The following is a 16497-nucleotide window of genomic DNA, read 5'->3' on the forward strand; positions in this document are numbered from 1 at the left end:
CGTTGCGTGCACAGGCAATCAACCAGTTCGTATATTTCTTGTCGAGTGCTCATACCAAGTCTGGCTAGCACGCTGTGATGCTTCGGCGGGCGGACAGCAAAGGCCTTCACGAAGTGCTTGCAAAAGTGCCCCGGGAGGTCTGGTTCCATCTCTCCCGGGAGCGTCATCACTTAAGTGAGAAGTTTCTAGAAGTGTGGGGTAGGCCTTGAAATATCTGACCCAGCCTTCGAGAGGGAAAATTCAGCCGAGTGGAACAACAAGTGCGGCGGCGTTGCTGCGTATTGGCGGCGAGGAGTTACGGAGTCGCCATCTAGCGGAAGCGCCTCGCTGGCGTAGTATGAGGGATCACGCGGCGCGCTCCTCATAGGTTTTGCTGTCAGCGCTGACTGAAAACACCACGCGCGAGCTCTCCCGGACATTTCTGTAAACACTTTCGAAACGAGAGAAGTTTTTTACTGTCTAAATAATAATCTTGGGCAAACTGAAAGCACACAATCGTTTACAGACGCTATCTCTTTACCAGTGAACGCCACTGCGCGCGGTAGCTGCGATGGAGTCTCCCGAACCGGCTTCTTGCGTGAAAGGTAGGTAAACGCTGAGAGCAAGCTATGTGAAATAAGGTCTTATAGTGTTTGTATAACTAAATGACAGAAACGAAGCCTCAATGCAGTGATCACGTAGATTCGCAGCGACCGACTGCGTGTCCACATGCTTGTCCGCGCACTGTTTCGCTTTCTCCGCGCGCGCGTTTTCGCACCGTGCCATGAGCTTTAGGCCGCAGAATATGAGCATTTGACAGTAAACAAGCAACCATTGTTGCGTGGGCGCTATCAGAGCTGTTCAAAAATAATTTCATTGTAGAGACTTCGACGCCTACGGGGACTGTGATATGCCGTCACGACGATTAAATCTTTTTTTTTCTTCTAAATTCTTTGACCTTTCAATATTATTTCTCGAGTTGCGTCGCACTGTATATTTATCGCTGTTCTCAGCATGCAATTTCCCGCTGCTCCTTTTTTGTAATCCAGTGCATTAATTCATAACACAAACATGACCATATGCCATGCTTTTTTTAAATGTGCTTCTTACCGTTGCCTTTCCACTCCACTGAACTTGCCGGTATCTATAGCATCGAGAAGTTCATAGACCAAACCGTCATGACATTAGTCGGGCAGCGGTCTCGGGCGAGCGTCTCAGTGCGCGTTTTCCGAACATTGCAGACCCGGCGCCGTAGCAGAAATCTTCCTCGCGTCTGTGCTTGCTGCATACCCGAGTTGTAGCCGATAACTGTTTGCCGGTTTTATGTTTCGCGAGCCAAGCTTCACGCAGCTTCTTGTCCTGCGGCTACGTGTGAATAAGGCTGACACCGGCCTCCGTTGCGTGCGTTCGGCCCTGCGGCACCGAGCAGTAGCCTACCATGTTGCGCGCCTTCAAAGGCAGCCACTACCTATTGTAGTGCTTTCAAGCGTTGTAAAGGAGACACTCGAAGCGGGAAAGTTTCGCCACTAAATGAGGACCGCAGCGTACGAGGGAATTTAAACTCGTTTTCAGCTCGCTTCGGCGCTCCCGAAGCAGCCGACGCGGCCGCTATGTCCACGTGATCCCTCCTAGCACGTCACCCCGACGGTGGCGCCAGCTTTTCCAGTGGTGGAGCTCGAGGCCAATAGGGGATGGAGAAAGGGGCAGTCACAACGCAAGGCTTGTTGCCTCCGCGGAGAAAGGATAAGGCGAGGAAAAACAGCGTGAAAGCAGTCCACCTTCGAAAATACGCGATAGTACAGCCGACCAGACAAGTTTAATATTATGCACGAGTCCTGGGCGTGTTGCAATGTCGTGAATATATATATATATATATATGGGTATTTCGAGGTGTGCTTAAAATGGATGCTTTCTCAGATTGCTTTACCACGTTGCTTGACGTGCGGTTTACTTTCTTTATTATTGTTTTCCTGCGTTCTGTGGGAAGGTTTCTACAGCCATCCACTACTCCACGGCGAGCGACAGTGGAGGAAACATGGCAACGTGTCGCCCTACCTCGTAGATTTTTTCTCCGCATTCCCTGAAAAGAATATTCCCAGCCATCCGTAACATAGCGATGCCCGAGATACCAAAGGTAGCGCAGGCAATCACTGCAAATGTGGTCAAAGGCATTCGCTAGTGAGCGACTTAATTGCAATGAATGCTCATAGGCGACTAAAAAGATCAAATATAACGACCGAATATGCACGGGCATACACACAAATCGTTTAATCCGGTGAATGTGGGATGGCCAAAATGCGCAGGATCGGAAAGTTGTTTCATCAAAATGAGTGCTCCGAGAACAAGAAGTCTGACTGATTCACAGGGTTTAGCGTCCCAAGGCAACTCTGAGGCTGTGAGAGACGCCACGCAATGGAGGGCTTTGGATTAATTTTGGTCACATGGGGTTCATTAATGCGCACCTAGATCATGTACGCGAGCGTTTTTGCACTTCGGCCCCTTCAAAACGCTACTGACACGGACGGGAATCGAGAAGAACGAGAAGTTGTTTTTAAACAAAGCAAGCGCATTGATAAGGTGGCTTATTTCCCGTTTAAATAGATATACCAAGAAGGCCTAATGATGATGTCTGCGTAGTTTTCCTGCACTCCGAACCGGCGCGCTACGAAAGTACAGTCGGCCGCCTCGTCTAGCTGTTTGCCTCCACACGCTGTCCAGACCTCTGCGTTCTGTCGAGCCACGATTTAGAATGCGTCCGCGTGCCAAAGGACTCTGGCTGATTTCGAGATAGCAATGACCCGACCAGCGAGATGGTGGACGGGGAATTTACCGAGTGACAATGTCTTGACAGCCGAAAATAAAGCGTGTCGTATAATATCCACCCCATCTACGTCGCCCTTTTCTAACCGCACAGAGAGTGAAGGGGAGGAGGGGGGGGGGTGACAGGGTTGCCTCGACGGTATTTTACTCTTAATGACCGTCCTGTGTCTTCTAGACACGGGATGAAAGACCGTGTACTACTGAAAGCGCGCCGCAAGAACGGCCCTCTATGTATGCGTTCTCGTTACTACATCGTATCATTTGATCATCGATTGCCAGCACCACCAGCCCTTCCGAATGAACCGGGGAGGCACTTATCCTGCCGCGGGCATCTTATCACAACACGTAGATAGAAAGCCACCGTTAGTCATACACTGACCTCGACCGTGCACAATCATCGCTTTTAAGCGACGGCGCCGCGGTACAGTCACCCGGCATGACAGCTCCGCGAACTCCCGCAGTCGCTGGCTGCGTGGGCTGCATACCCGAAGGGCAACCAAGCAAGCGCATGGAAAGCCCTGCCAAGGAGCTGGCAGGCGGAGCTACCGTCGTGTCGTCTGCTCCACCGTCGTCTGCTGCTGCCGCTCCGCGACCGTCGTCTTCGTTGGTGTCTTCGGAATGTCTATTCGGTAATCGTGAGCTTCTTACCTTCACCATTGCGCTTACTGAGTTAACGCTTGCGGATACGCAAAAAAATCTGCGGGTATATCTGCGGGTCCATTGTAGCGACGCGCTTACGGAGAGACGTGTTCTATGTGTGCACCGTTCCAGCACCTCACATAGGTAAGCCGGCTTCCTGCCCCATCAAGTTGACTCAGAAATCTCTTGCTTCTCTTTTGCTGCATCTACATTTTTGGTAATGTTTACTGCTGCTCGGGTCCTTACTCCATCAACTTCATTTTTATTCTCGCACGCGCACGATGGAGAATGGTTGGACTACATTCCTCGATCGTTAAAGTCCACATCAAAATATTGTAATCGTCACCCGACCTAATAACCGCATTTACAAGATACACTAAGAAAAGAACTGAGATGCTTGGATTAGTAGGAGTGGATTAGGAAACTTGGATTCGGAGGCTTGGATTCGGAGGCTTGGATTAGAGGCTTAGTATTTCGAAAAGAGGATGCCATCGCTTCCTGTACACGCCGGGAAGCGGAGTCTGGTATTTCTGTGGGGATTCACGCCGCTTGATACTTGCATGGTGATGCGCGTTCAAACGTCTGTCCAGTAGTATGGGTCATGCAGTGATGCTCTGTTTAAAAGCTGGCCAGTTTATTATTAAGATTGGGAGGGTAGAAAATTGAGAATCCACAGAATCGCCGAAACAGCAACCCTAACGAATGAGTTAAAGAAATTTAAGTGAAGCACAGCAGGAAGTTTCGCGTCGGTGTCTCAGTAAAAAAAAGAATTAAAAAAACACGAAAGTTTTCTAGCAATAATGTGTGCTGGTTGTAGGAAACGAGGCGAAATAGAATCGTTGCTGTCGTAGAACTCTTCCCATTCAAAATTGATCAAGAGTTAAGAACGTGAAAAAGTGACGCGTACACCAAATGCACTATACTGCATCAGGGCACAGTTTGATCTGGATATCAGGAAATCTGAATATCTACCGCGTGTCATCTGCGCTGCAGCCTTGCTCAGGAAGGCCAGGAAATTCCAGGACCCATCGTAGTGGCTCAGTGGAATGGCATAACCGCGGCAGAGGGGGGGGGGGGGGGGGGGGGCACACACCAAGCACATGCCCTCACCCCGCCCCTTCTCCGACACTTCTATGTTAGCATACGGCCTGCCCAGCCCTCCCTCTCCCCCTCACCCTCCCCGCCTCCGGTCAAGTGCGTGCCACCACCCCGCTGCAAAACAATGTTTGGCTACGCCACCGGCTATATGGCGCTCTCAATACTGAACACGAGATAGCGAGCTCCATTCCCGGCCGTCGCAGAGGACGCATTTCGATGGCGGCGGAATGCAAAAAACGCCAGTGCACCAAACAATGGATGACCCTCAGGTATTTTTTGCTCTGAGACGTTAAGCTAAAATGATCATTCAGCATGAAATACCAGAATAACAACGAAAAGAAAAAGACGAGGCCAGAAAGTTGAACCGATTTCTTATTTCTACGGCTCCTCGCATTAGTTGAAGATGATTGTTGGAGGTTGCGGTGGTCACTCCAGCTCCGACGAAGCGGTCGTCACGCTATGCTGGAAAGTAGCCCACCCGCGAAAATTTCAACAAACTGTGTTTCTTGCACAAATTTGTATGATTGTACTAGGCTTACAAGTGTATAACATTTCCTGGTGATGACACAGACACAAGGAGCAGCCGTCGCCGTATTCGCGGCCCAATATCTCCTCCTTGACATGTACAGCTGTATACCAGACGTTTTCTTTTTTTTTCTTTTTTTGTTCACGATAACCCACAAAGGCCCTCATTACGGGAGTATTACATGGGGGGGGGTGCACAAGCATTGTTACAGATTACACATCGTACTAACAAATAAAAAGAAAGCACAAAGTAATATAGAGTGAAAACATAGGTCATAGACAAAATGAGGAAGAAGAGAAATAAACTTTATTTTAGTAGAGCAGATTTGAGACCTAGGCCTCTCTACCTAGATGTCGGCCTCAAGCCCTTGGGCCCTGGCGGCATCTTCGGCCTGCTGTATTGCCTTAAGTTGCTCTTCCGGTGCACAGCTGAGCTACGCGGTCTCCCACTGCCCTCTGGTCTTGTGGATTTTATTATGTGTGGGCGTCCGAGGACAAGCCCAAACCATGTGTTGTAGGTCCACCCTTTCTTGACATAATCTACATCTATCCGTGTAATGGTACGGGTATACCAGCGGTGGTAGGCCACCGGGTTCGGATATGTATCTGTTGGTAAGAGGCGCCATGCCGTCTACTTAGCGAGGAGTGTGCCTGGGGTAAATGGGCCCTCCCCAATTTATAGTGTTTGGTGATCTCGTTAAAGCTGATTATCCGGTCTCTCTCCGTTCCCAGTATATGTTGCGTGTCACCTGCTCAGACCGTCAGTTCTCGACCCAGGTTGTGCGCTACTCATTCCCGAGAAGGGAGGAGTGTGAGGGTGCCCATATAATGTGAACGTCTTCATCTTCACGAAAGTTGGTTAAAACTGTCAGCGCTTCCGGCGTGATTCTTCCTTTGGTATAGTTCTTGACGGCTGTGTTGGAGTCGCTGACTACGATGTTAGCCTCCGTGGAGGCTATTGCCAATGCTAAGGCAGCCTCCACAGTGCCTTTCCTGTTTTTACGGTGCCACCAACTCTGGAGTTACCCTCTGGACTCGTAGCAACTATCGACATACTCTGTATATTTGCGTACTCCGCCGCGTCCACATAGACCACATCCCTGGCACTATACGGAATCCTTTGTGGAGAGCTCTCGCTCTTGCGATTCTTCTATCTTGGTGAAACTCCGGGTCACAAACAAAGATTGAAGAGAACAGATTAGATTATATTAGGAGAAACAAAAGGCCAGATAAATGAAAACCAACACAGCAACAGACTCTGCCGGGGAAAAAAGAAAAAAGCCCTGTAAAGTAAAAGTGGTGGGGTTACGTGGCTAGTCGTGAGCAACTTAGATGTTGAAGGTTGGTTAAGTCGGGTTCTGTGTAAATGTCTGATGGTAAGGGGTTCCATTCAGTTATTGTGCGTGGTAAGAACGAATATGAATGACAGGATGACTGGCAGAAGCCCGCGAACGCAGGCAAAATAGCCGCGCGACTGGCCACTCGAGGCACTTCGCGTGCATTTGCGGGCTTCTTTCACGCTCGGAAAAACACTTTTATGTGGCACGTATTAAGCAACAGAAAGCTGTCATCATCATCATCATCATCATCATCATCATCATCCTGGTTACGCCCACTGCAGGGCAAAGCCCTTTCCCATACTTCTCCAACTACCCCGGTCATGTACTAATTGTGGCCATGTCGTCCCTGCAAACTTCCTAATCTCATCCGTCCACCTAACTTTCTGCCGCCCCCTGCTACGCTTCCCTTCCCTTAAAATCTAGTCCGTAACCCTTAACGACCATTGAATATCTTCTCTCCTCATTACAGGTCCTGCCCATGTCCATTTATTTTTCTTGATTTCAATAAGATGTCATTAACTCGCGTTTGTTCCCTCACCCAATATGCTCTTTTCTTATCACTTAACATTACACCCATCATGCTTCTTTCAATAGCTCGTTGCGTCGTCTTCAATTTAAGTAGAACCCTTTTCGTAAGCCTCCAGGTTTCTGCCCCATACGTGAGTACTGGTAAGACACAGCTGTTATACACTTTTCTCTTGAGGGATAATGGCAACCTGCTGTTCATGAACTGAGAATGCCTGCCAAACTCAACCCAGCCCATTCTTATTATTCTGATTATTTCAGTCTCATGGTCCGGATGCGCGGTAACTACCTGCCCTAAGTAGATGTATTCCCTTACCACTTCCAGTGCCTCGCTATCTATCGTAAACTGCTGTTCTCTTCCGAGACTGTCAAACATTGCTTTAGTTTTCTGCCTTTGCCCTGCCGTGGACGTAACCAGGCTGATGATGATGCTGCTGCTGATGATGATGATGTAGCGTATAAATTTCCCCCTCCCCCCCAAAAAAAAAGAAAAGAAAGGAAAAGAAAGAGACGCAAGGAGACATACGTTTCGCTAGGAGCTGGGAACTGAAGCATAAAAGTGTATCTTTGAATGTGAATCACCTGGGAGGTCTTTCTCTAGGAGAAAGCGATTTATGCGGACTGTTATGCAGACAGCTGAACGCGACGTTCAGTTGCTGCGTTGTTTGCCCTTCACTGCTGCAGCATACTTACTGTCTTGAGCATGCCCACTGTCTCAGCAAGGTGATTTCTTTGTATGCCTCTCATTGTAACTGGGTACGCTCACTCCCCCATAAACTAAAATAATATTAATAATAATAGTGCGTAATAACGAAGAAAGATACTTGTGCTATTTTTGAGTCTCGATAGTTGTCGTTGGCATGACATCTATTTCAGGTGTTTCACTTATCACTTTTTTTTCCGACACAGTTTTTTTTTTTCATCGTTTCTCTTTTCCTTAAAACATAACACAGGCTTCGAGAACACTCTTTTTTCCTCATAAAGTTATAAACATGCAAAAAGTGGAAATAAAGGCAAGGAAACGGCGGTAGCGCTCAGCAACCGCATTCCAGTATGGAGATGCGGTTCCGCTATCAAAAAAACCGTACGCGGCGATCTCACGCGTCAGATCGGCCGGAGGCAGAAACGCCCGTTGTCTTGCATCGCGAAAAGATCAGTGCCACACGTTGAGGAACCGAGCGTGATGTCTGGGCAAACGCGACCCACTTTGGCGGTTTCGATGGCCGGCTGGCACATTCCGCGCCGCGGCGATACCTCGCTCCACGATCGTCCGCGTCGTCGCACGCGCTCAAAGCGAGCCGCGCGCACGGAGTATCGCGCGTGCGGTCTCGGGAGGCGATCTTCGGGCGCGAGCGGCTGCCGGCCGCGGAGGCATGACGCGTCACAGCGCTGACTCGACATAGGCGGGCCGCCAAGGTAGCGGAGTTCGCGCCGCGTGCGCAGCAGCTGTAGGTTGTCCGCGACGCGGCAGAGCCAAAGCGCCGGCGTGCGCTCCGAGAAGCGCCGTTAGCTGTCGAAGCTGTTGGCTGCATGACGGAGGAAGCGGCCGTATCTCAAGAACACCCACCCCATTGCGCAGCAACGCGGTCCTTTTATTTTTTTATTTCTCCCATTCGGCATCCTGTACACGCGTCCGTTTTCCGCCGTCTATGCGAAGAGGAACAACGCCGCGGGTCCGCGCTCAGCCGGCTGCTCACTTCTCCCTGCAATACGTCCGAGAGGTGGAGAGACGACGTGCGCCGTTTTTCCTCGCCCGAGCTTTATGGACTGTTGAGCCTCCCAGCCGGTAAAACTCGCGAACCGGTGAGTGCGCCCTGTATACGTTCGTATGTAGACAGCACAAGCGTCAGCCGCGATCACTACAAGTCGTCGCTCGTGGCGCTTGTCCTATACAGCACTTTCGATTTCCTTATATGCTCTCTCTCTCTCTCTCTCTCAGCGGGAGACAAGAGGCTTATTGTTAAGGCGTCAATGACTCTATCGTCCGCGTGGGTGCGGTTACAAATGCTCTATTTTGCCTCCTGCATGGAAGCTGTGGAACGCTTTCAGTTGGATAGAAAACGTTCCTTTCGTGCTGCCTTCTGCACCTTGCGGATTTCTGCTCCATTCATTTAGTTCGGGTAATGTAGCTCTTAATATTTGCGTAAACATAGAATAGGCGTGTGGCGCGCGCATTACAAGACGACTGACGCATATTGCCTTCGAATGTCGTGTATCATTCAGTGCCTTCGTAACGTGACGCATCAGAGATACGCATAACGAGAATATCGAGCGTGCCATAGCTGCCCCGCGATCACAGAGAAGAAAGTGACGTGGCTGCGTCATCGCTTCCGTGCTTTAAGTGCGGCGGGCACCCAAGAACACGTGTGACCGATTTTTAGTGAACACCTCATCGTAAAGGTATTCCTTGATAAAGTGAGCCACGAAAGCATACCGTTGCGGTCTGACATTATTTTTCTCCCTTTTTTCATGCGTGCGTCCGTGTGTTTATCAGCACAATCTACGTGTGTCGACCGCACTATGTGTTTTCCCAGGAGTTCCCATTGAATATGTTTTGACAGTGAGCACTACTTCCCATCGACCTCATCAAGGAATGTTGCATTAAACCCGCCGTGCTTGCTTAGTCGCTTTGGTGTTGAACTGCCAAGCACGAGGTCGGGCGGAATCGAATACCGGCCACGGCGGCCGCGTTTCGATGGGGGCGAAATGGGAAGCACCCGTGGTGCTTAGATTTAGGTGCACGTTGAAGAACCCCTGGTGGTCCAAATTATTCCGGAGTCACCCGCAACGGCGTGCCTCATAATTAAATCGCGGTTTTGGCACGTAAAACTCCATAATTATTAATGGTGCATTAAGACGGTGGTGTTGAATAGGTATCGCGAGAGGGAGTGCACCAACTCTGAATTGAGGCGCGGGGAATGAAAATCGAGATTACGGCTACAAATCGCTTTTGAGTGTAGGAGCCGTATTTTATGTCGTTACATTTTACTTTACCTTTTGACGTGAAACATCGTTCAGTTTGTAATGCATATGGGATCGCTTGCTAAAACCGCTTGTAATTAACCAAAACATATTACAATACTATTGCTTATTGCAACCGTGCTATAAACACGCGCCTTACTCGGGTATCGCTCTGTAGAGGAAACGAGGCATTACCCCATCATGCATGTGTCACGTGGCCGGATGGCGCTGCTGTTGCGCCACGCATGACGCAATCGAAGCTAAATTTGGTCTCTCGCTTGGCGTTTAGAGAGGCATAACTCGGCAGCATACGGTTGTCGATCCAAGCGGGAGTGGTCGCGTTTGAGAGAGCTCACTCAGCCATCGTAGCTGTGATCCATCAAAGTCAAACCTGTGCTCATCAGGAGCTATAAGGCCCACAAGTGTGCAATTTCTTGCAGAAATTTCACGCTTGCTCGCCTATGGCACTTCCGCGTTCGACACGTAGTCCGAAAATGGCGAGCCTTAAACCAGAAATGGTAAAGAGATTTGGGCAGCAAGACAGAGGGATGCCAATTTGCGCCCACCACCTTTGTCAATGGCGGCCCCACTACGAATAGGGGGCGAGCATGATTGCGAGCTTAGACCATATATAGGATCCCCACAAGTGTGCAAGCATGTGCAAGCATGCAGTGTGTGCAAGCATGCAGTGTATAAGCATGTAAGGCAGTGTAAGGTTTCTAATGCGTAAGTAAATGTCCCTTATGCATTTGGTTACGTCATTTGTGCACCCTATAGTGATTACACAACCTCAGCAGCACGCACAAAGCGTTTCACGTACCTCACTGCGGCTACCCGATTTTTTTCGCGATTCGTCATTGGCTCGGACACGACCCGAACGCCGCCGTTATCGCTAGAATCAGTCACTCGGCGCGCCGCGTGATAGAAAGAATGGAAAACGAAATAGAGCATTAGAAAATACGGGCCCAGCTCCGCCTTTGTGTCCGCTGTGAAACTCTAATTGAAACTGATAAGAAACTTCAGCGACGGCGGATGCAAGCGTGGCTTCTATAACTCGTGTCTTCACTCAGAAGTTAAATGCAGGAGTAGCTACAGTAACCATAAAGAGAAATCTGCCTTTAAATTCCGCATTCATGCACCTCTTTTCGTGCGTAACAGCAGGTACTCTTTCTTGCTTGCTTGACCATGACCAAGAATGAAACAGCGTAATATAACCTTTTTGTAACTATAGTGTACTTGTGTCATGTTAACCTTTCTTTTATTTATTTGTAATATGTAACCACAATGTATTATTTGATCTGCGTTGCTTCTGTCAAACTAGTGTTTGATTCAATCGCCCCACTTACTCAATGTTCCTGACGGAACCTGTAAGGAAACCTGAATAAATAAATAAATAAATAAATAAATAAATAAATAAATAAATAAATATGCAGGACAGAGTGTAGAAGAGCGCGAGATTTTTATTGAAAGGCAAAGTGTTTAGCAAGCACATATTTGCCTACATTCTACTCTGCAGGGAATGAGACAAACGGAAAGAAATGCCCTAGAAGAAGGTGAACCGAAGAAAAGAAATAAAGATGTGCAATGTCTTGTGAACTTATCGGCAGTTCCCAAGACCCGCACGTCGCCTTCTATTTTGGCTTCGGGCCGTACTGCGCTTGATGGGTGGTGCTGGGGCGGCTGGCAACTTTTGCAAGGCTAGATACACCCGTAGCACCATTAATTCTTCTCCGCCTCCTCATCGACAGAGTAAGTGTTTTAGGTGATGAAGGCAGGTGATCTTGCCAGTCTGGACAGTCATTGCGAAAAGAAAAACAAAAAAAAAATCTTGATGAGATGAGCAGCATTGCAAAGCCTTTGCACGAGAAGTATACGCTCAAGCAATTGCATTTCGGTATATAGTACGCCTACGCCATTTAGCATCTAACGCTTGACATGTAGTAAAAGAGTGCTAGACGACACAACACGACCACTGTACAGAGCTCGTGCTCTTTCGTTGTGGTAGGTTGTAGCAGCAGGCGTCCGTGGTGTCCTGTCCTCTTCTTTGCCCGTGTTTCTTTGCACTACAATGGCTTCGAGGCGGGTTTAGCCTGGCGATCGAGGCGCACGATTTCTTCGCCTGAGAGTCTCTTACAGTGTCAGTGCGGTGAGTTACCACACGTAAATGATACCATTCTCTCTTAGGAATGCAAGAAGACGTGAAGCTCTTCTTTCCTTCACAATACAACACCAACTTGCCTTCACTTTTGCACTTTTGCTTGACCATACTTGCACCACAGCTGTATAATCTTGAGACTAAGTTATTAATAACGAATTTCTACTTGAGTGAGGACACCACCGTTGGCTTTATAGCTTCGTGAACTGACAGAGTAGTACTTCTGTATAGAAAGCCCTGCCACAAACCGATATCCGCCGTTCCAGAGCATAAAACCAGATATGGGCTGCTGCGGTTTCGCCAACCTATACCTATTCTTCTCCAGTATGATTCCGTGGAATGTCAGACGTCTACGAGAGAGCTTGGCTGTCACGAGTGAGCGTTGGTGTTGGGGAAAGACAATGCTCTTCCTCTGCCAAGGTGTTCTCTGGCGTGCGCTCTTGGCTCCACTCCAGTGGCCCGCAATTCCATCTCACCGTCTTCCGACTCGAGCACATGCTTAACGAAGTGAAAAAAAGGAATTCAGATGCTTACCTGAAACTCTCACGTTACATGCACAATTAATGACAGCGGTCGTTCCGTTCCTGCGACGTAGGACAGCATATACCCATTCGGTACACGGAATTATCGAATGAGTTAAATTTCTTATCGGCTTCGCCCCACAGCCTGGCATTTGGGTTAACAATATGATGGTCGCACAGGCAGATCGAGGTAACAAAACCACTTTTCAATTTGCACGGGGATGCATTATCTGCGAAGCCATTTCGTTTTTTTCTCGCATACTCGCATTTTCTCGCATGAGGGCAATAATGCAAATGGCAGCTGCAGTTGTTTGTTCAGCTGGAAATAATTATCTCATCTGTATACATCATATGATATTGACCGCAAATAAGACGGGGACAGAGGGAGAGAACAGATATACAGCACGGGCGGTAACTTTCAACTCAGTTGGTATTTACTGCATATCATATTGACCGCAAATAAGATGGGGACAGAGGGAGAGAACACATAAACAGCACGGGCGGTAACTTTTAACTGCTGTTTCAAATGCTGTTTATGTGTTCTCTCCCTCTGTCCCCGTCTTATTTGCGGTCAATATGATATGCAGCAAATACGAACTAGGCCAAAGTGAAGTTCTTCTGTATACATCATAATAAGGAATAGGCAGAAATAGCGCTCGCTGAAAAGCTTTATGTGTATAACATGCGATCTTGCAAATCGAGGCGGCTGCAAGTATGGCATAGACAGCTACTCAAGGCAGCACACCTGGACTTGTCTTTTGAGATAAATGGGGCAGACTCTGATTCCAAATACATATGCTCGAGGTTGGCTCTGGCTTGATTCTATGTGATTTTGGCTTCTAGCGCGTAGTGAAACACGGACATAGAAAGGAGCAGACAGGGCGAGCGCTAACTCTCAACTAAATTTTTATTGAAACGAAGAACATATATATATAGGTGATTGCAAAAACCGTAGCATAAGAACATGACAAGGTAAAAAGCATCAGTTAAACATGTCAGTGGGTATGGAAGTCAAAGAACAAAAATTATTTCAGATTAGTACACGTATTGCGAAGGTACTGAAATTCGCAATCTAACAGAGACAACGAAGCATGACTGACGCAAGTGTCTCCTAATCTTTTTATGTGGAAAGCCTCGATAATTTCCCGCGTGGTTTGGCATCTGTGTCTAGAAAGAATTTTTGTGTCTTCAAAGAAAGGTTTGCAACCACAATCGAAACAATGTGCAGCTAAATGTGATGCATTAGGGTTGTTTAGTGAATGTTTGTGTTCTTTTAGTCTAATGTTAATGCATCTACCACTCTGTCCAATGTAAGCTTTCCCACACTCGAGTGGAATCTGATAAACTATACCCGTGTTGCAAGGCACTAAAGGGGACGCATGTTTAACTCCGCAATCATCTTTTCTTTTTTTGCCTTCCTGTTCAAGTCTCCTATTTATCAAAGGGAACATGTTAGCCAACTTGCGTGGGGCCGAGAAAACGGTACTGACGTCATACCTATTGGTCACATTCCTTAAACCATGGGATAATCTATGTATGTAGGGTACTACAGCAAACTTTGTTTCTTTTTTCTGTTTTTCTTGTTTCTTACCAGGGCTTTTTACCCATTTTACAAGTTTTTCGCAGGTTAGTGATAATAAGTGCACGGGATAGCTAGCCTTTCCAAGCCTTTCTATCTGTTATGAAAAACTTTGTTGCATATTGTGCGGACATGATTTAGTAATGGCAGACCTAAGAGTTGAATAAGCTATCTCCCGTTTAACAAGTTTAGAATGGCAAGAAGAAAATTCTAGCAGTGGCTTCTTGGCCCTAGGAGAATAATGCCAACAGACACGCTCATCCTGGAACGTTAAGCACAGATCTAGAAATTGTAATTTGTTGCCCTGGATAATCTCTAGCGTGAAACCTAGGCCCCCACCACATTCCCTAAAAACTTTAAAGATATCCGTAGCTTTCTTGGTGTAGTTATCGCGAGAACAAAAACACCAGATAGTCGTCTACGTATCGCATGCACCGCCAATTCCTTAAGATTGTTTTGTAGTTTTCTATTCACGCGACTTAGATAAATGTCACTCAAAACTGGCGCAACTTTAGAACCAATACAAACTCCCGATTTTTGTGCTTCACTTCGCGCTAGAAGCCAAAATCATGTTACCGTACCAACTAGCCCAACTGTCTATCCTTTTGATTCTATGTTCCTAAGTAGTTCTTTTTTTTTCTAACAGAGGTAAAAAAAAAGAAGAATGGCATGTGGATTATATGGAAAAGTGAATGCAACCTGAATGACAGATTCCAACCATCAGTTAATAAATTCACGATATTAAATTCATTTTTAATTACTGAATGCATAGCGTGTGCTACATTCAGAGTGGTACGAATTATACGGTTAACAGGATGTGAATCACTCATTCTCAAAGGTCACTCAGTCTCAAAATTATTTTTATAGCTGTGACATACACAGGCGATTTGGCATTGTCGATGAGCTGCGCCATATCCTGTGCAGGAACTGATATCGGTTTATCAGGCGACAGGCTAATGGATAAATGCGGCAAGCCCACACATCAATCAAATTCAGGAGAGGCATCAGGGAGCACCGGCTAAATAACAGGTCTGCACACTTGTCACTCATGATGGTACAAAAGCCTGAACGCTGATAAGTGTCATCTGCTGCTCGTTGCCGTCCTTATTTGGTGGCATACGCAGTCGCCCTACTTGTGTGACGTCATGGCTCAGAGCGAAAAGGCGTTTCCTTTTTCTTAACGATAGGAACATAAAGGTGGAATTTGGCAGCCCTTTAGGTGGGGCCAGCTAATAGTCGTCTCAGGGTACCGAAAACCGAACCGAAAAGCAAAGCGCAGGAAGCAGTGCAAAACACTGAAAATAGTGGCGCGGACGCAAGTGAAAGGAAGGCACAGAAGTACAAACGGTGTATGTAAATAAGTGGGTCAACGTAATCACAGATAACTGTACATATAACCATAACTGCACATAATTGGATAACGACCAAATAGTTACTTAATTCGGGTTTAATGGCGCAAAAGCGACTAAGGCCATGCTGCGCCAGTCACAGGACAGTATAAGATCGAATGTTAAGGCAGCAATAGCTGCCTTAACGTCGATGTAGATAATCTTCATCTTCATTAATGTAGATAATATTCATTAATTTTATTTTACAAGCGTTCTTCTTTATACCATTGCTGTTGCCAGGGGCCGAGCATTTTCTTAAGATAAATGACCGACGCTCTAACAACGTTGCACCTACCTTTACTTTCGTCTTGAGGTATCGTGTCCTGGGCGGAAAGGGGTTGTGATATCTGTGCGACGTTGGCATCGCGACGGTATTTGTTCTTTCAAATATCACGTATATATATAGCTGGCTTATATAAGTTTTAATTGCTAATGTCCACTGAAGCACACTCTCTTTAGAGACACTGGCATTGGTGAACAACGCGCTTTAAGTCTACAACAAACACATTCCCCGTGCTTGGTATACATTTAAGAAAGTTAAGTAACCAAAAAGTGCGCTATTACCTAAATTATCGCTTGCAGTTTGTCATGCAAGCTGCACCTTCCTCTCCATAAAGCTTTTCTATTTTTTGTTCGTAACTTTTTTCATTTGTTCGTAAATAGAAACAGACCACAAGAAAAACAACATAAAAAGGGATTCTCTCATTAGTACCGTGCTAATAACCTATCGAAGCAGTATCTGCTGAACGAACTTGCATGCGGGTGCCATTTACATTTCCGACTTTTAGACGTTTCAGCGTGAACTTTAACACGCAACAGAACCTAATGCTGGCCTTCTGCATTAAGGTATTTTTCATGATATCTAGTGCCTCTGGTTCTCGACAGCACCAAAAACAATGCCCGCAATAGAGGCATGATACAGCGAGCTTGAGGTCGCAGGATTGGATCCCGGTTATGGTGGCCATAT

At 47.1% G+C, this 16497-nt stretch overlaps 1 protein-coding gene across 2 annotated transcripts in view; it reads left to right on the forward strand.

Annotated features, from left to right (window-relative positions):
* The first annotated feature begins 3402 nt into the window (after positions 1 to 3402).
* Positions 3403 to 16497, forward strand: part of LOC139049489 (uncharacterized) — a 51363-nt gene continuing 38268 nt past the window's right edge. The window contains exon 1 of one of the 2 annotated variants that reach the window (XM_070525002.1): positions 3403 to 3428. In XM_070525002.1, the coding sequence (XP_070381103.1) occupies positions 3418 to 3428 (11 nt within the window). In that variant the 5' untranslated portion in view covers positions 3403 to 3417. Of the gene's footprint in view, positions 3429 to 8318; positions 8730 to 16497 lie in introns of those variants that run through there. The other variant, XM_070525005.1, reaches the window with a different exon arrangement.

This window comes from Dermacentor albipictus, chromosome 1 (genome assembly GCF_038994185.2).
Source record: "Dermacentor albipictus isolate Rhodes 1998 colony chromosome 1, USDA_Dalb.pri_finalv2, whole genome shotgun sequence".
NCBI lineage: Eukaryota > Metazoa > Arthropoda > Arachnida > Ixodida > Ixodidae > Dermacentor > Dermacentor albipictus.